Below are 19,482 nucleotides of genomic sequence, written 5' to 3' on the forward strand. Positions count from 1 at the left end.
ATGCTGTGTTGGTAGAGCATAGGGTGGAAGTGGGGCAGTTAGGAGAGGAACAGAGATGTAGGCAAAGGTTGGGAAGGGCCTTGAAAGTGAGGATGAGGAGTTCAGAATTGATGTGGAAGAAGATTGGAATCAATGCAGGAGATTCAGGGGGGAGTGACAGACCAGTGGGCAAAAAAAAAAGTGACGATATGTAAACAAAGGAATCTCACTCATTAAAAATCTACTAGTGAAAATCATAGACCTGTCAAAGGAAAGTAACAGATGGCATGGCTTTACCAGTGCCTGCGGGTCACTAAGTCATCGGCACCAATTCATCACACATTGGTAAATTGACTGGAATGTGCTGCCTTGCCTTAAAGTCTCTTTGTTCCTGAATCAAATACGTGGGGTTGTGTGTGCTGGAATTCCTTTCTGATTGGCTTTTTCTAACTTGCAGCTACTTCATCAGTTCCAACGTCTAAGACAGAAACCTCTCCCTCGCTTCCTGCTGCGGGGTCTCTGCCTAGCACGGCGTCCTCCACTGCTTCGCTTCTGCCTTCAGCTCCACAGCACACAGCAGCGTTACCCAGCTTGCCCCAGTCCAGTGACTTGGCCAGCAGCTCACTCTCCCAGTTAAGCAGGTACAGTAGGAGGACAAAGGAAAACGGGTTGAATTTGGGATTAGTGGCAGTGTGCGCAGGATAGAAATGGGTCAGTGTACAGGGTGACTCCAGATAAATGCGGTCCCCTCTCTTGTTTTAACCTGAACTAGGACAGGTATTCATAAGAGATCCAGGATAATGTTTCTGGTTGGAATATATGAACCACATGCTACATATCGGTGGTACTGTGCCCACAGATCTCTGTGCTTGGAGTCTCATAGATTTAGCAGCAATATTGTATTTAAGGATCTGCTGCTTCAGTGTAGCCTATAATGGATTCCAAATGAGACACACACATCTTCATTTGGTGTTTCTGCCACCTTATCCACAGCACCAGCTATTAATCTGGCCAGTGGTTTAGCCTATAAAAAATTCAGTTCTTTAGCAGTTGCTTTTCTGACCATTTAAAAATGTTGTAGATGTTTAAATCCTTGATTGTCACACATTTAAAGTAAAAAAATGCCTACATTGGGACTGAGGGCTGAGTGGTTCCGAGTGCTTCTTGCTAAGATGTTTCCTTGAGGAAATGTCAGATTGAAGCTCTGGGAAGATCAGTCCATCACCACTCAGCTCTTCTGTGCCAGCTGTTTGCTTCCCACTGCACATTATTAAAGCTTCTTTCTTGAACAGGTGTCCTCGTGAGTCTATATTAATTATATAAACTACTTATGCTGTTTGACCTCTGCACTTTATTTCTTGAATTTAGCAATGGATTGAGCCAGGACCTAATGGGTCTTGTCCATCTCCCAGCTAGTGCATGGTTGTGCCCTACTGGACAGCCAGTGTTGAGTGAAGTCTTAAATGCCTCAAGTAATTGGAATTATTCCTTTCACCCGAGACTTGATCTCTCATGTTTTTGCTGTACCACCTTTCATCCAAAAGGCATCCAAAGCGCTTCACAAACGATGAATGAGGCGCCTTGCTAGAAATTTGGGTTGGTGTGTGCATAATGTGGGACAGACTTGGAGTAACCTGAAAAGACAGTGATGCCTGATTTCCAAGCACATATCTGACTTGCATGTGCAGACAGCTCTTGAGTCTGAGTCTTTTCAGTAGTGGACCCCGATGAATCAAAGTGTCGGGGGAATGTGCATTTTGAAAACTACCTGTGCATGACTGAACCATTTCCCTCCTTCTGCCACAGTGTCTCCTCATCCTGGTGGCTGCAGGAGAGAGAGGCACTAAAAGTCTTAGTGAAATTGGTCTGTAAAGCGGCAGAGGTGTGTGCTGGTCCTCCTCCTGGACATGCACCAAAGGGCTTGGTCCTGAATTAGGAACTGTCTGATACTATTAACTTTCAGTCTGGTTATAAACACCACTGGTGCATCTCCAAAGAAAATGCCTGTATTTAATCATGGTCAGGACACTTGTCCTCCTGTCCCTCATTGACATGAATGGGGCTTTCTTAATGCCAGAATTCTGAAGGGAGCATATAGACATGTGAGTGTGAGCAGACCTGGTTCTGAGCTGCTTTACTCTTCTGGGTCGTTGGCTTTGTTTGTGGTGGTTGCATTTTGTCTGCTCCTTATTTTGCTGCGGTGGTATTAGTTTTGGGGTGGGAGGAAAGGTGAAGCTGTTGGTCATTTAAAATGCTTAAAAATAAGCTTTAGACACCTGCCAAGAAGGCTTTTACAGGACTGCTGCTGAAATCTGGTGCTGGTGTTGCTGTTAGCACTATAATCTTGGAGGTGGGACTCCTTGATTGAAAACAAGCAGTTGCAGGAAGAATGAATTTACTCCCTAAAAGTAGAATCTCTACAAGAGTCCATTTCCACTATTTAGAAAAACTTTAAGCCTTTTCCCCAGAGATTTAAAGGAGCTTGAAGATAAACTAGCTGAGTTGTGCTGGATGTGGGGGGATAGCCTAACTGAAGGACGAGAAAAGCAAAACAATGCAGTACAAGAAACGAGAGTTGATTTAAAAAGTTAGGGTTAGGAGTTTGAGAATGGCTGGCTTGCCTGAAAATGTAGGAACTGGGAAGACCGTATTCCTTCTGCTGAGGCATCAGAAGATTCACATCTAGCAGGAAGAATGTGGCTTGCTTTTTTCATTTCTGCTAGGAGATTTCTGAGGAGTAAGTCTGCCTCTGAGAACTGTCCTAATGTATGTGAACCGGATGGTGAGAAACAAGCTCCTTACTGTTGCAAAAGGAGCTGATCCTTTGTTATTTCAAAGCTGAGTTCTGTCCTTTATGATTCTACATCTCTCAGGAGATATGAGGCTTTTCCTCTGTAAACAAGATGAGGGATTTAGGTCTTTAAATCATCTGATTAAATGAGGAGTGTACTTTGGCAATCAGGTTTGTGTTTTAAATTCAGAAAGTGGAGACCTGCCTAAAGCAGTGAAGGTTTGAGAGCACAGAAGTTGCTCCTGAATCCTAGCTTGAAGAGTCTACATGACATACAGATACATGCAAACTCCTATTGTTTAGTCTTTATTTTTATTTGAACTACTCTTCCTTTGCTACTCTTCCCTTTATCTTCTCACTGTTTCTACCTAGAATTTCTATAGTGAATATTCTGTGTAATGGACACTTTAACATGCCCTGACTCCCAGAGTTTTACTGTGTTTGAATATTTTAAAATGTAATTGGAATTTTTTTATATAAGAGAGACAAGGTGCGTGAGGTAATATCTTATTGGACCAATTTCTGTTGGTGAAAGAGACAAACTTCCAAGTTCCATAGAGCTGCTCTTCAGAGGTTGGTCCAATAAAAGATATTACCTCACCCACACTGTGTCTCTCGAGTCCTGGGACCAGTACGGCTAGAACAACACTACAGATAACAAAAGATCTGTAGTGTTATTTATGCATATTGTGAGTGATTAAAATGGATTTGGGGGCTCGATGGTGTGATTTCAGTTTGATGCTGGAATTCCCTTTTGGTGTTCTAAGTGACAAATGTTCTTCCTGCTTTTACTTCACCCTTTTTAATCTACACTTTTTGGTCCCCGTTTTCCTGAAGGGGTTGAGACCATTAGCAGACTTGTAGTGTTAATACTCTGGAATGTTCATTAGTGGGGTCAGTATTATGCAGTTGAATTCAGAAGGGATTCTATTTCTTCTTATAAATGGCTTGTAGTCATTGCTTTGGCAACCCCATAAGAAACTTTTACTCATTTAAAACATGAGAAATTTACAAACTCTAATGAGCAATGTTTTCATGTCAGTCACAATGGCTTTCTTATAACACTGAGAGAAGAGTGTTAATTGCCATTTTCCATTGTAAGAAGACCTTTGACTTTGTGTTGCTTTTGATTCCAGAACTGGTTTTCTGTATATCTCAATAACTTCTTTTTAGTGCTAAAATAAAACACTAAAACATTAAGAAGTATTTTTAAATGCTTTTATAATGTTCAGTTGTGAGAAATTTCAGGATGATTAGTCTGTTTAGTTTAGTTTTATTGATTAACCCTTTAAAATTTGTCTTTGTAGTTCCCTCTCCAATCATCAGAGCAGCCTCTCCTCTGCTGCAGTGCTGTCTGCGAGCACCTCACATGCGGTAAGTCCGTTTGCATCATAACAGCTATTTAGTCTACATTGTTGTCTGCAGTGTTGAAATGTGTTCTCTACTGATGCTAAACAATCTGTTCCGCTTTGCATTTAGCTCTGACACTCTGAGTACGTTTCCCAGACCGGAAGAAGAGCTCTGAGTAAGCTCGAAAGCTGATCTCTCTCACCAACAGTAGTTGTTCCAATAAAAGATATCACCTCACACACCTTGTCTCATTAAATCTGCAGTCAGCTTTCCTGATAAAAGTTTAAGATGCCTGTCAAGCTGTCTGGAGTGGGACCAGTCTCAGGGCAGACTGCTAAGAAGCAGGGCACAAATCTCAAACTGGCTGTGAATTCTATTCTTAGATTTCACCAACAAAGTATCAAGTGTAAACTCCTAAAGCACTGTTACGGCCTTAACATGGAGTCACCGACAGTCCCCTTGCGTACTCTGGTGTGTCTTGCCACCCATGCAAGCGTGCCTTTGTGAGAGATGGTCCTTTACACCAAAAATAACAATATTTAGGTTGCTCCCAGTCCCAAAGGGGACTTACCCAAGTCAATTGCACTTTAAGTTCTATACCAAAGATAACACTTGTAGCCAATCCTATAATACACTTAAGAAAAATAAATGAGTTATTTACAAGGTTAAAGCAGGTAAACATACACACAAATGAGTTGGTATTAAGTTCCAAAAGGTGATAGAAGCTCCTATTATAAGCAAGCTCTATAAGTCCTTCAGGGCTAACCCACGCCAAGCATTGGGGATCTTTTGCTTCTGTTTAGTATTCCTTGCCCCTCAGAGTCCAACCAGCATAAAAGACCAGTTTCTTCATGTCAGGGATTTTTATTCCCTTCCTCCCAGAGTTCAAGCTGATGGGATGAACTCATGCACACGTCTCCTCTTCATGGGGGTGGGAGGAGGAATGCACTTAGCAAAGTCTTTGTCCTTTGATGTTTCACAGTGGCGCATTTGGTTTCAGTGAGCCTTCTTGTGTACAGGACCTAACACCTTCTATAGGAAGCCAGCCTTTACATTAGTTAATGCTTCTTTCCTGTTTGGTGAGTTACACAGTTAGAGGTTTACAGTGCAAACACTTAACATTTGTACCCCATGTTATTAGGTTATATTAAGTGAGATTAATACATGCAACATCCTACATGCTTTTCATAAAGTCTAAACACGGAACGTATTTTTATAAATCTAATACCTATTTTAATAACACTAACACACAGGTGAGCCAGACTGGTTTCCAGCTATACATTCATCAGTGTTTGGTTGGGCCTAGGCATGAGCTGACACCTGGTCTGCCAGTGTCACAATGCCTTTTTAAAGCGTTACCACCCACGAGGGACTGAGACAAGTGCTTTATCTCACTAGGGAAGAGGGGGAATTTCCCAGCTCACTAGTGGTATAAAGATCTTGTCTCTATTGCTGATGGCTCATGATTGATTGGACATTAAAGCTGTCAATGGTCTAGCACTGAATTTTGCCCATCCTGCCCCTCAGACAAATGTAACCCCAGAGGAAACTTCCACATAAGGGAATAGAGAGAGAGAGATTTTTGTCACGAGTTACATTAAAAAGTGGCTGTTTGAAGCTGCTCCGAAGTTTTGAATGTTATTACTAACCTCGGTGGAGTTGAGTTAGCAGGCAGTGTGCAAATGACATGGTCTGAGATGTATGAAGAACACCATGTAATACATGATTCTGGAATGTGTTGCATGAGTATTACTGTCATCTGCAGATGTCCGTTTGTTTCTGGTAACAAGACAACCAGTATTGAATAAATGTGGTGCTACTAGAGCTGAATAGAAAGACAGTTGCTGTCTTGTTCTGTGGTGGGCTGCCCCTCTGTATGCAACTCCAAAATGGCTCATGGATTGGTTATGGTTAGTACAGGGCTTTTCTGTATGGGTTCAGTATATGTAGCACTCCAGTAAGTGTGTTAGAAACCATTACATCACCCCTAGTCGGCAAGTACAGTAAAAGCTGTTTTATCTGGCATGTTGGGAGAGTGGGGGGTGCCCGTTAGTGAAAAATGCCGGTTAACTAAAAAGGAGAGAGTTCGGGTGCGGGAGAGGGTGCAAGTCTGGGGGCACGAGATAGGGTGTGGAGCATGGGCTCTGGGAGGGGGTTTGTGTGTGGGAGGGGGCTTGGGGTGCAGGAGGAGGTGTGGGGCACCAGATCCGTGGGCCGCTTACCTCAGGCTTCTCCCCGCAAGTGGCGACCTGTCGTGGCTGCTCCTAGGCGGAGGCACGGCAGACAGCTCTGGGGGCTGCCCTGGCCCCACCCCGAGCGCTGGCTCTGCACCTCCCATTGGCTGGGAACCACGGACAATGGGAGCTGTGGGGGCAGCGCCAGGCGTAGAGCTGCCTAGGAGCGCCTCCGCCTAGGAGCAGCCAGGACAGGTCGCCGCCTACGGGGAGCCACCCGAGGTGAGCGGCCCACAGATCCACGCCCCAAGTCCCCTCCCACATCCAAACTCCCTCCCAGAGCCCGCGTGCCGCACCCCCTCTCGCACCCCAACCTCCTGCCAGCCCTGCGCCAACCGGACTATAAACCGGTGTTTCAATAAATATCAGAAATGCTGGTTTATAGAGCTTTCCAGTTGAAGTGCCAGATAAAACAGCTTTTACTGTACCTTGAAATCTCTTACTTAGCAGAACGTTCCCTCTTCCCATTCTTTGCTGAGCTTTAGCTTTGCCATTATGGCACTTATATTGCTCCCTTGGACTATGCTGCAAGCAGTACCCTATCTGGCTTGAATATCAGTTTAACACATCTCCATTACCACTAAGGGCATCACGGTTTTTAAGTTTGTATTTCTCTTTTAATTTCTGCGAGGGGCCTGAAGAAATTCTATTAGCATGTGCCCTTTAAAGCAAATATCCTTTTCCTTAGATAAACCCCGTGACAAGCTTGCAAAGATAACACAAGTGTGACCTTATCTAAGTTAAAGGATCATTCTGTTGAGAGCCAAAATGACCATATTTAACACAATTAAAAAAAACAACCGAACCACAGATATATAATTCCAAGTTCCAACTCAGGCCTGGTAACTTGCATTTCATTCTCATGGTGTAGGTTTATAGAACCTCTTAATGGATTTATAGCCTTTGGCTCACTGTTCCTTGTTGAGTATGTGTATAAAACGGATGATAACGCTAGGATTCTCTTGCACATGCTGCTGCTATCTACAAGGTCGGGTGGTGGTTTTACTCAGGTGTTTCGCAGTGTGGTTTGTCTGCTCTGTGATCCCCATTCTTTTTGTCTCCTTTCTAGCACACCAGTGTTGAGAGCACAGCTTCACTCCAGCCCTCAACAACCTTTTCAACTGCTTCAACCTCAGCCACTAGCACCACATCCTCGGTTGTCAGCATGGCAAGCAGTATGAACACTACAAACAGCCTTGGCCTGAGCGTTACCAGTGTGTCTATGCCAGCTGCTTCTACACGGGCAGCTCCCTTAGTGTCTTCAGGTTCGCAATATTAACAAATCACATGAATAGACAGAGGACTTCAGTCTGCAGGGTTGTCAGTTGAGCACCACGCCAGCAATAACTACGCTAAGAAATATACACTCTTTAAAGACTTGCATTTTTCAGCATGCTTTACTTGCTGGCCTATGAAATAAAGTTGCCTGCTTTTATGTGTTGGGAATATTTGATGGGTAATGATTAGCATTTATGTAGCATGTTCCATCTTCAGAAAGCTTTATAGATAATAACCAGAGCTGCTCCTGATTTAGTAAATGTGGACCTGTAGAGAATTGGTTTGCAAACTAAGCAACATGATCAGCTCTTGGCTTTATTCACATTAGCTTTTACTTCTCACTCTCCCCCTGCAGTCCAAGTTCATGTGGCAGTGTCAGAATCCACTGCAATTCCAGCCTTCATTACCCCATGCCAAAGCACTGCTGCCTTGGCGACTGCGGAGAGGAGGCTCTGGATTCATGTGTTGCCCATGCCACTGCAAATGGCTCTGCTGGGAAAAAGAATACCCGAAACTGCCAGGGCTATTCATTTTGTGTGGTGGTGGCAAGATTCGTCTTTTTCAGAGAAGGGAGATGGGTTGTCTTGTGCTTAAATGGAAGCAGTACTGAAGTTCACTGCTGGCTTTGTAGTCCGCTTTAGCTGCCAAAAGGAAATGTGATGGGTCGGCATATCCCTTAGGTGAAGGAATGGGACATTCTGCCTGAATCATATGCACAGGTGTTTCTCTCTTCCCCTTCCACTTGTACTGCCAATGGAGATTCTAATGACTGGCCAGACAAAGTGCATTACTCCCCCCATGGTCCTCAGCACAGCCCTGCTTCATAGCATGAGATCCAAGCCGCATTATGACCTCTCCTCTTCGCTCTTCCTAGCTATAGCTGAAGCCAGCAGTACCCACAAAAGAGAGCTATTATGATGATATGATGTTGATGACAAGTGATTTCCAGCCGATTGTGTGGGTTTGGGGGTGTGGGGGGTGGGGAATGTATTGACAGCAGAGAGATTGCTATCTGTTGCAGTGAGAATGAGGCCTGGACTCTTCCTCTGAAAAGGGACTAGGGGAGGGAGCAATGAGTCCATAACCCTTTCCATCATTTCAGACTCCTACTAACCTGAGAACTAATCCACCAAACCCAGACTGATCTTTGGGATGGGACCATGTTCTGTACCTCTGAGCTCGTGTAGGATCTTTATCTCTTCGTATGTCCAGTCCCTTAGCTAGCAAGGTGTCTGTTATGGTGTTCAGGCCCTCTTTCAGGTATTGTTAGCTTCCAGTTTTTATTCACTATTCCTCTTTAGCAAATCTCTGCTGTCTAGACACTCTGATAGTTCAGCCTTCAGGGCAGGCCAGCAAACTTGTCTCAGGGCTGAAGCCTTTAGTTTATGAGGCTTGTTAAAATTTTTGTATTTTGATTCTACAGGCAAAGCTCCCCCCAACCTGCCCCAAGGTGTACCACCCTTGTTGCATAACCAGTATATTGTGGGACCTGGAGGACTCCTGCCTGCCTACCCAGTAAGCAACTTCATTGTACCTGCCCTAGATTACTTAACTCCTTGGTGCCAAAGGGTCCTCCAGACCCGCCACTGTCTATGCCAGCGTGTGTCTTTTTTTGGCACGTGCTGCTTGTGGAATCCTGGACTCCTTGCTCCAGGTGCTGAAGGGTATGGGAAGTATTCCCATACTGTGCAGGTTTCCAATTCATTGCTAAATTCAAAACTGACTTTGAAAATCCTTGATTACGGGTTTGATTCTGCTTCCACTGAAAAATGGGAGTTTCCCCAGGGACTTAAGTAGGATTAGTATTAGGCCCTTTCAGTTGAAATAGAATCATCTGAGTTAAATGTTTGACTTCCTGGGATAGATTGGGTGTGCTGTGCTCAAAACCAGATACGTGTCCTGTCACCCGTATTTTCAGATAGATGTCAGCATGCCTTGGAACAGACTTCATCTCAGGGCTGCACAGTCTAGTCTCCTCAGTTGGACGCTCTGTCCTACCACTAGTTCTTTTCCTTCTTCACCGAAGGGAGGGAATAGTCATTCCTCAGTTCTAACTTAGAAATGAACTATTGTATCTTGCAAACTGATGGCCTGTTCACTGAATCTTGGAGCACCATGTACCGGGGAGCAGTAATAGCAAACAATGCAGTTAAGAGGGTTGATTAACTCCTAGCTCTGAATGTCTTGTGGTTCAGTTTCTAGTAAACCGTGTGCCCTTGAGAACTGTACTGACTACACAGTCTTCAGACCTCAAATCTCAGAGTGCCAATGATGATGGAAAATGAGGGTTTGTAATTGACATGTCAACCAAACTTTAACTGCGCTAGCCCTTGGAAATAGAACATGATCGTACAAGATCTGCGATAGCCTGGTGTTTTTAAAATCCGCTGGGTCTAGATTAATCTCGGTCTTAAAACCCACAGATAGGCCAATATTAGCGAAAAGTGTTACAATGTCGTTGTATTTTTATCTGTCTTCAAGCAGATCTACGGTTATGACGATCTTCAGATGCTCCAATCCAGGCTGCCAATGGTAAGTACATGAACCAGATGGCTTGCTTTCACTGTGAGTTAATCTTTCAGAGTAGTCATTCTGCCCAGCAGAAACCACTTCAGTTTATGGTGATTTGTAAGAGCTTTCCTTGAGGCTGTCCTACTTCGATGAAGCTGTTGCTGATGTATTCTGGCTGCTCAAGTATCTCAGTGCGATTACCTAGAAGGTGTAAGTTCCTTAAGGTTCTTCTTTGAGTAACACTTCTATGGGTACTCCATTTCCGGTGTACATGTGCTTCTCGAACCCCTGATTGGAGATTTCTAGCTAGCCGTGACTTTTCAGCTCTCACACGTGCCTTATGCCTCCTTGTCTCAGGCCATGTCTACACTACGGGGGGAGATCGATCTAAGTCAGGGGAAGAAGGAGAGATTTCAGAGGAATAGAGCTGCTCAACTGCCTTCCACAACCACCCAGGCATCATCTAAACAGCAGTTTTGATAGGTTGGTCAAGGGTTCAAATCCTCCCACTCCTGGATGTACAGTGGGGCCTTTTAGCCCACTTCTCTCCCTTTGGGGACTACCTTGTCCATTTTCACCGGAACCACAGACTAGTGGGTCTTGGAGGTGATAACACTGAGCTATACCATCCATTTTATGTCACTCTCTCCCTTCCACTCCCCTTCCCATCCCTCTTCAGGGATCCCTCTCATGAGCTTCTGTTGAAGCAAGAGGTGGACTCTCTCCTCTGACAGGAGCAGTAGAACTGATCCCCTTCCCTTCTATTCAAAATATTTCCTAGTGCCAAGGAAGGACAGAGGTTGGAGGCTGATTGTAGATCGAAGACTGTTGAACAAGCTTGTAAAGCCGCAGAAATTCAGGCTGGTGATTCCGGCAACTATAATTCCTTTACTGGATGATGGGGATTGCTTTTTGGCCCTCGACCTACAAGACGCCTACTTTCCATATAACTATATGCCCACTGCACAGGAAATACCTACTATTCGCCATGGGCCAAGATCATTTCCGGTATCAAGTACTCTCCTTCAGCCTCTCCTCGGCCTCAAGGATGTTTTCGAAGGTTCTAGCGGGCGTGGTTGCCTGCTGCAGGAAGTGATCCTGATCTTCCCATACCTTCACGACTGGTTACTCACCGGCTGCTCCTTTGAGCCAGTGTTGGCTTCCACCCACATGGCTCTTGCTTTGTTCCAGGTGTTGGGCCTTCAGCTGAAAATAAAGAAATCCATGCTGGTACCAGTACAAAGGATACAGTTTATAGGGTTGTGCTTGGATTCATTGACAGCCAAAGTATACCTCCCTTTAGAGAGATTTATGATCTTGTCAAGTCTGGCAGAACATTTCAGAGGACCACAATAAGGAATTGTCTTCGACTCTTGGGCCATATGGTAGCTTCCACCCTTGTGGCCAATCACACAAGGCTGTGCCTCCACTGCTTCCAGGATTGGTTCAGAACAACTGACTCTTTGAAGACGCACTTTGGACAGGCAGGTGATGGTCACCTTGCATATAAAGAACTCCCTAAATTGGTGGAAGAAGCAACTCCACGTCTGTGCGAGCGTCCCTTTCTGTCACCCAGCCCAATCAGTGACTCTCTAACTGTTATGTTGGGGAGCCCACCTAGAGACACTTATGGTTCAGGGCAGATGGACAGACCAAGAGGCTAGTCTCCACATCAACCTATTGGCGATCAGGGCAGCCAGGAACACTTACTTCCATTTCCTGCCGCTCATCAGGGGCAAGGCAATCAGGGTCATGACTGACAGCCCATCCTTTACCTCCTTCAACTGTCTGTCCGTCAGTCAAACTCCTGACCATGCCTCATCTCCTGTCTCATGATGCGGGTTGCGCATATCGCCCCAACCTAGCAGTTCTGTGCCTCAGGGTGTGGCTCCTGGGTGGTTCTGGGGAATAGAGGCTTCCTGCTTTATGGAGGTACAGCTGGTGTTTGTTAAAGAGTAGAAAACATCGGCCCACACTACCTACCTGCAACAACGGAAGAGGTTTGTTCACTGGTGTGGTGGTTGTTACCTCTAGCCTGGATTGGTTCCCCTTTCCCTCCTCCTAGATTACCTGCTGGATCTGAAGACATCTGGGTGATCCATCAGTTCAGTCAAGGTATACCTAGCCCCCACATTAGACACCCCACTCCATCCTTGGACCTCAACCCTGGTTCTGAACCACTTCATGAGACCTCCATTTGAACCAATGGCAACCTGCTACCTACTTCATTTATCTGTGAAGAGGGCCTTCCTAGTTGCCATCATGTTGACTCATAGGATGAGATTGGAGCTGATGAGATTGGAGCCTTGATGGCAGATCCTCTTCTCCCCCCCCCTTCCCCCCAATGTAATGATCTTTAATGATACGGTCTCTTTATGCCACATCTTGAGTTCCTACCAAAGGGTACATCAGATTTTTATCTTAACCAGTCTATCCATCTACTACCATAGCAGTATTTTTTCCTGAAACATCATCCTTCTCAGCTGGAATCCTATTTTCATAATCTGGACATTTGAAGGGCCCAGTGCTGCTTAGTCCTACCCAGATAGAAGTTTAGGAGATTGCCTAGACTTTTCATCTCCTTTGCAGATAAATCCAGTTGGGCTCCTAGCTTTGCTCAGACTTTTGAGATGGATATTGGGATGTATCTTTCCCTGTTACGAGTCTGCAAGTTGTCACACATCTTCGACCCCTTGTGGATCTGGTGATACCCAGGAAGTCTCTAATTTTGCTTCCAATTCCATCCATTATGTTTCTGCCCTACCTTTGTTTTCCCTGAAAACTGTTATTTCCAGTCAGATCATATTGTGTCTGTCTTCTGTGTCTTTCCTTAGACCAGTGATACTCAGACTGAGGCTCGCAAGCTGCAAGTGGCTCTTTAATGTGTGTCCTGCAACTTTGTAGCACATGATAGTAAAACTGTGTGATTTAATTAACCAATCAGGATGCTTTTATGTTAAGCAATTGTAATTGGTCAGTCATTTTGCTGTGAGAATTATATTTTTATATATATAAAGTAAATGAAACCGTGAATTCACACTACTGCGGTTCTTTTGGGTAATGTTAATCGCTAATTTGGCTCCTTGAACCACTGAGGGCTGAGTGTCACTGCCCTAGACCAATACAAGTTACATTCATCTCATAAAAGATATGTGAGGCTCACAAGAGCATAGGGATGTTAATTATGCTACAGAATACATTCATTCCAACCAGTTCCTCAATTTTTTAGCCATACTTTTATTTTAAAAATATAAATAGTTATAAATATATAAATAAATAAATATAGATGTGACCATCTCCATTCCCACAATCAGGATAAGTTTGACAATGCACAAAGAAAATAACAATTGCAAAATATTTTTCCTCTCCACCTGTGTCCAGCCTCTAATATATTTCTTAGCTTTTGGATGAGACTCCGCACACAGTACGTGAAGTACATTCATATAGTTCTGTAGCTTCTTTCCTCTTCAGAGCATTTTAAACAATCAGCCCCACCCGCTGAAGTGTATGGTATAATCCCCATTTTACCGATAGCAAACTGAGTCACATACGTTGACTTGAAAAGGGTCACAAAGTCCGTATCAGAGTTTAAGCTTGAGATCAGATGGTTTCTTGCTCCCAGTTTGCTGCTTCACCCAAACTTCTCAAATGTTCATAGTAAAATGTTTGTCGCCTAGTTTTTCATCCTCACTGTGAGCTTATGAATATATTGAAAACACCTCTGCCCTTCCTCTCTGACAATCTCCCAGGCACAGGTGCTGTATTTCTTCTCCTTAAGAAAATCTTGAATCCTCTGGAAGTATTTCTTCAGTCTCAGAATGTTGCTCCCTCCCTTTGTATGTAGGCATTCCTCGAGGCGCTCAGTCTGCAGAGCGAGCCCATTTAGGAACCTCTCCACTTTTCTTCTTTCCCAGCCAGTTTGGGATAGGTTCCTGCTAAAGATGCCGAAGAGCTGCTCGAGAATTTCATGGACAGACATCTGGGCTTGTTGTAGAAATTTGGGCTTCAGAATCTTCTCAGGAAACTGGAAGGCTGTCTTGTCTTCCAGACACTCCAGAGGAAACTTCCCACCCATGTTTTGCAGCAGTTGTAGACTGTACCAGTTAAATTTGCTTTGCTGGTGACGAAGCAGGTTACAGTCCAGCGACATGACTCCAGCGGGGAACAGCAGTACCAGGCAAATCTGCCACAGGCATCCTTGAGACTTAGTAGCCATGATGATAACGTTTCACAAGGCTTATGCCAAAGTACTTGTAGCTTGTTAGATGTCTGCGGTCTACTGTGCATGCCTTCCATGTCCCTGAATTTATTTGGTGGGATGTTTTTCCTTTCATCATTTTCTGGTTCTCTAAAATTTCCCTATTTTCATTTTCACTTTCCAACTGCTGACTTAAGTGTCTTCTGACGCTTCTATACCAATGTCCATATTTTCCCCCAGGGATGTTAAACATCTCCTCTCTGCACAGCATTATTAGAGGCCCTGGATGTTTGACCTCTGACCTTTGTGTGCTCTGTGCAGCATGTACTGCTAAACTACATTCTGAAATATTTAAACAGCTCAGGCACTAGGGTTCTTAATCATAGTCATATAGCCTAAAGTGCTGAAGCTCTCAGATCTGAATGAGTCAGTTCTCTTTGACTGTGGAACCACAATTATTTTCAACTCCTGAACTCCCAGAATTTTCCATACAGTTTTGTTCTTTTTTTTAATAGGAAATCGGAATTCTTTCAGGCATGTGACATAGACCTAGGACTGCAGCCTTCCTACCTGTCAGACTCTCAAGCTGAGCAGGGTTACATGGGATTGGTATTTGAATTCCAGATCTTTGAAGAGATTTGAGGGCTTTGTACGGAGCGCTGCTGGTGATTCAGTAGGTGTCAGGTTCATCCCTAGGCATTAGAAGAGCTTGCTTGGAGGAGGCCCCTTGGTGGAAAGAATGTAATTATTACTCTCGTGGAAAATGTGGTGGCCTGTCTAGGGCTCGCTGGGGGCCCAGTCTGGACACTGTGATCCACCGTTGGTGGTGCGCTTCCCTTTGAGTCTCTGCCGCACCAGTGTCTGAGTGTATATATAATGTCTCAGGGTCATTGTACTGTTGGCAGTGCTGCCTTTCAGATGAGTCGCAAAACCAATGTCTTGACCATTTGAGGTCGTTACAAATCCTGAAGTAACATCTACAAAGGATTGACGTGATATCCTTTGGTTTTTGGCCAAATTCTGAATGAGGCAGTTACGTTCTACCTCTGTAAATTCCTACTTTTAAACTGAAATATGTTTAATAGTAGGCTGGTAGTACACAGTATGAACATATAATATTCAAGATAGTCCAGGGAGATTTACTTTGTAACTAAAGGACCACTGTCAGGTGTTTCAGGCTCTAAATTGTAGGCTTTCTTTTTAAATGTCTTATAAAATGTATTGTATGTAGTGTTGTTGTAGACATATTGGTCCCAGGAAAGTAGAGAGAGAAGGTGGTTCAGGTCCAACGTCTCTTGGTGAGAGAAAGGAGCTTACACAGTGAAAGTTTTTCTTTCACCAACAGAAGTTGGTCCAATAAAAGAGATTATCTCACTGTCCTTATCTTTATAAAATATATTGAGTACAGTACAACCCCATGTATCTGACCCTTCATTATCCAGCTCTCCGTATTAATGGAACAACCAGCACATGTAGGTCTAGAAGTAGGAGATCTCTCCTGTAGCCGCTAGATGGCGCTGCTGCCTTGCACTTTCCCATTCTCTGGATTATCGGAATTTTTGATGATCCAATCTGGCCCTGGTCCCAGTAAGATCTGATAAACGGGGGTGTGCTGAATTTAACTTCTTAAAAACTAATCCCAAACAAAGAGTTTCATGTGGCATTTGCAGCCCAAGCTTTGCTGCAGTGTGACAGTTCATGAGCTCTAGAAAATGAAACTGACGAAAAGAAGAGTGAAATTGATGGCTCACTGTAGAAACTTGGGAAGGGGAAAAGTGAACAATCATCACAGATGATGAAAAGGAAATTATTTTTAAAATTCTTTTTCTAAATCAAGCATATTGGAAACATAAATAAGAATTTGTATTAAAATGGTTGAGGTTTAAGCTACTGTACTAATGTCCTTTTAAAGAGCACATTTGTAAACTAGACATAATGGGAGCAACTGAGGGGAGACAGTTCCCAGCCCTCACCAGTCAAACGGTTGTTACACAGTGAGATTGTGGATAACTCACAGATCCCTGCAGTAATAGCAACCCAAGAAGACTACAATGCATTATATTGGAGTAAATGGCTTAGTGTGGTTTAGGTTTTTGCTTTTGTGTGAGTCATTCAGTTAAATGTCTAGATTAGAAAGAGGAGCAAAGCAGTAAAAACTATATACCTGTTTTTCATCATCTGTGAGCATTAGCATAACAAACTCCTGCCAAGCCTGGAGGGGGGTGGGGGGGTTCCTCTCTGGAGTTCCACCTTGGTATAACTCCCTGGGATAGTAGCAGTGACGGTAAACTTTAGGGCCAGCAAGACTAGCAGAGGGGAGGCAAGCAATTCCGTGCCCCTGACTTTCCTAACCGTTCCTACAGTTTTGGAGCACTAAGTCTAGACATAGGGGTGCTCCAACCAGCTCTGAATGTGCCCCATACCCGCCTACATATCTCCAGTATGCATACAAAGGTTTCTCTCTAATATCTTGCGGGATTGGTGGGGTCAGATGCCATTGGAATAAGTTTATCATGATTCCTTTAATAGTCACTGATGTAGCGTCAGACCAGCTTTTCCCAGATTAGGTAGCATTGCTCCATTATTTACCTACTAAATTGCTCTGTCTTCTTGGGTAACTGCATTGCTGCTCCATATCTGTGTTTGAGCCCTTTGTGTAACCTTGATATCAGACCTGTAGGGTCTGTGTTTTGTGATAGCGTGGACTTGGCTCTCATCAATGGCACATCAAATGCCACATTTTGTGGGGCCAAGAACATAATGCCTGAACTGTTTTTAAGAACAAAAACACGTGCCCCCCTCAGTCTCATGTGGGTGAATGTGGATTTGCTTTGCAAAAAACTCACACTTTCCTTGTGGGATATTTGTCTGTGCTGTTTCTCTTGTGACTCTTTTCATGGGGCAAGTGAGGGGGAAGGAGAATCTGGATTTTCCTGTAATTGGCGTGAAAGACAATGGGATGTAACATCCTTCCCAACTGTAATCCACAGAGGTGCCCTCATACAGGGGTGTGTGTGTATTTGTTGTCCACCTCATCTAGGAAGGTGACTGTCCCCAAGGGATATCTGGAATGTAAGTTCTGACCTAGCACCTTTCAGATTTCCCTTGAAACTCTGTATCTGTTGTTTCTCTTGGAGAGAGACGGTCAGGGTAAATATCACTTTAATTTGACATAATCCGTTGGGATTTTAGCAGAGGATTTGATAGTCTCTCATTAAAGTTAATTCATAATAGCTTGGAAATGACACTGTCACATGGGATTACAAACTGGAAGATTGGTAAGCAAAGGATAATGATAAATAGCAATGGATCTAATTGCAGGAAGGTGTCCGGTTGGTACTATAGGGCTCTATTAAATTCTGTCTTATTGAGTGTTTCTCAGAGATGGAGAAGAGGGTGTGGAGAGCATGTTCATGACAGTCACAAATGATACAAAATTAGGAGGTGCTGGGAGCTGAAGTGAGGACAGATGTGTGTGATCCAAAGGAACATAGAGATTAGAACTGTGGAGAAAAATCCTTTCCCAGCATCGATAAGTGCAAGATAATATATTGGGGAGGGTGACGGGGGGGTGTGGGAATAATCTGAAGCAAATCTATTCAGTGGCAAGAAGGGGCATGTCAAGCTGTAATACTGAAGGGCAGGTTTAGGGGTGAGGAGGACAAGGAGGCATGAAGTCTGAGAGCAAAACAGCCTAATGGAGTTTTTGGTTACATATACATAGGCATTTTGTAGGTACGACGGGGGAGATGGAGGAGCATCTGGAAGCAGCTGTCTAACTTTAGGCTGGCGAAAGGAAAAAGTTTATCTCTTTCTGTGGGAACACGGTACAGTGGGGTGGGTGGAGGGCTTTTTGGGTGGACGGTGAGAGTGCAGGTTGGCTGAGAAACCTGGACTGGGGCTGCTGGTGGGGTTATTACGGAGGGGCAGAGAGTTGGGAAAAATTGTAATTTACACAGTGCTTCTTGGGTGTCTTTCTGCTTGTGGGTCCTGTCTTTAGATTATAAACTGTCTGGGGCAGGGATCAGCTTCTATTCTGAGTCTGTGTGACACCTAGCACAAAGGGGTCCTGACCCTTTAGGTGCTACTGTAATAGGAATAATTTAAACATCTAAAAAAAGATATATTAGAATTGGACAAGGTTCAGAAAAGGGCAACAGAAATGAATAGGGGTATGGAATGGCTTCCGTATGAGGAGAGATTGATAAGATTGGGACTGTTCAGCTTGGAAAAGAGACGGCTCAGGGGAGATATGATTGAGGTCTATAAAATCATGACTGGTGTAGAGAAAATAGATAAGGAAGTGTTGTTTACTACTTCTCATAACACAAGAACTAGGGGTCACCAAATGAAATTAATAGGCAGCAGGTTTAAAACAAATAAAAGGAAGTATTTCTTCACACAACGCACGATTAACCTCTGGAACTCCTTGCCAGAGGATGTTGTGAAGGCCGAGACCATAACAGGGTTAAAAAAAAGAACTAGATAAATTCATGGAGAATAGGTCCATCAATGGCTATTAGCCAGGATAGGTGGGAATGGTGTCCCTAGCCTCTGTTTGCCAGAAGCTGGGAATGAGCGACAGGGGATGGATCACTTGATGATTCCCTGTTCTGTTCATTCCCTCTTGGGCACCTGGCATTGGCCATTGTTGGAAGACAGGACACTGGGCTAGATGCACCTTTGGTCTGACCCAGTAGGGCCGTTCTTACATTCTTATATCCTCCATCTGGGGTGGTAACACTCTGATTGTGCCCTTTAGCAACTCCCTCACTGGTCATTTTAATATACGTTTGCACCATTTCATAGGTAATGTCTGGGGTTTTCTACAGCAGTGCTTGTGTTACAGAGCTGGAATGCTTGTCGCCAGCTGAGGAATGGTTTTTAAAGAGAAATCATTACATGTGTTTAAGAAGCAGGCGTTCTGTAGAGCTGGGGATTCAGGGGCTGCCACTCCAAAACTTCAGCTCTGCCACAGCCTGCCTGGATAAGATTCTGTCCATGCATCCCTGATTTTGCACATTTGGCAGGAGGGAAAAATAAACCCATTCACCCATCCCAGTGCTGTTGGGAATCTTCTGCTTTCATGAACCTTTGCATGCACATAAGGCAGCACTCATAAAACAAGCTGGCTCTGTTAT

The 19,482-nt window shown here is 44.1% G+C and overlaps 2 protein-coding genes and 1 non-coding gene across 28 annotated transcripts in view; 2 read left to right on the plus strand and 1 right to left on the minus strand.

Moving 5' to 3' along the window:
- UBAP2 (ubiquitin associated protein 2) overlaps positions 1-19,482 on the plus strand; it is a 130,745-nt gene that overhangs the window by 101,899 nt on the left and 9,364 nt on the right. For 15 of the 26 annotated variants that reach the window (XR_005225878.2, XR_005225877.2, XR_006290936.1 and 12 more), the window contains 5 exons: positions 437-620; positions 4,078-4,144; positions 7,424-7,619; positions 9,056-9,147; positions 10,114-10,164. Coding sequence is in view for 23 of the 26 variants with exons in the window: in XM_043546825.1 (XP_043402760.1) it covers positions 437-620; positions 4,078-4,144; positions 7,424-7,619; positions 9,056-9,147; positions 10,114-10,164 (590 nt within the window). In the remaining 3 variants the exon portion in view is untranslated. The remainder of the gene's footprint in view (positions 1-436; positions 621-4,077; positions 4,145-7,423; positions 7,620-9,055; positions 9,148-10,113; positions 10,165-19,482) is intronic. The other 11 variants (XM_043546826.1, XM_043546835.1, XM_043546836.1 and 8 more) reach the window with 1 other exon arrangement.
- LOC114020289 lies at positions 1,613-1,695 on the plus strand. The gene has a single exon (XR_003565134.1). It is a non-coding gene; the product is annotated as a small nucleolar RNA SNORD121A (small nucleolar RNA).
- Positions 13,117-18,501, minus strand: LOC102940020 (interferon beta). Its single transcript, XM_037902314.2, has one exon. The coding sequence runs from the start codon at positions 14,357-14,359 to the stop codon at positions 13,817-13,819; it is 543 nt and encodes a 180-aa protein (XP_037758242.1). The 5' UTR covers positions 14,360-18,501; the 3' UTR covers positions 13,117-13,816.

This window comes from Chelonia mydas, chromosome 5, assembly GCF_015237465.2.
Source record: "Chelonia mydas isolate rCheMyd1 chromosome 5, rCheMyd1.pri.v2, whole genome shotgun sequence".
NCBI classification, from domain to species: Eukaryota; Metazoa; Chordata; order Testudines; family Cheloniidae; genus Chelonia; species Chelonia mydas.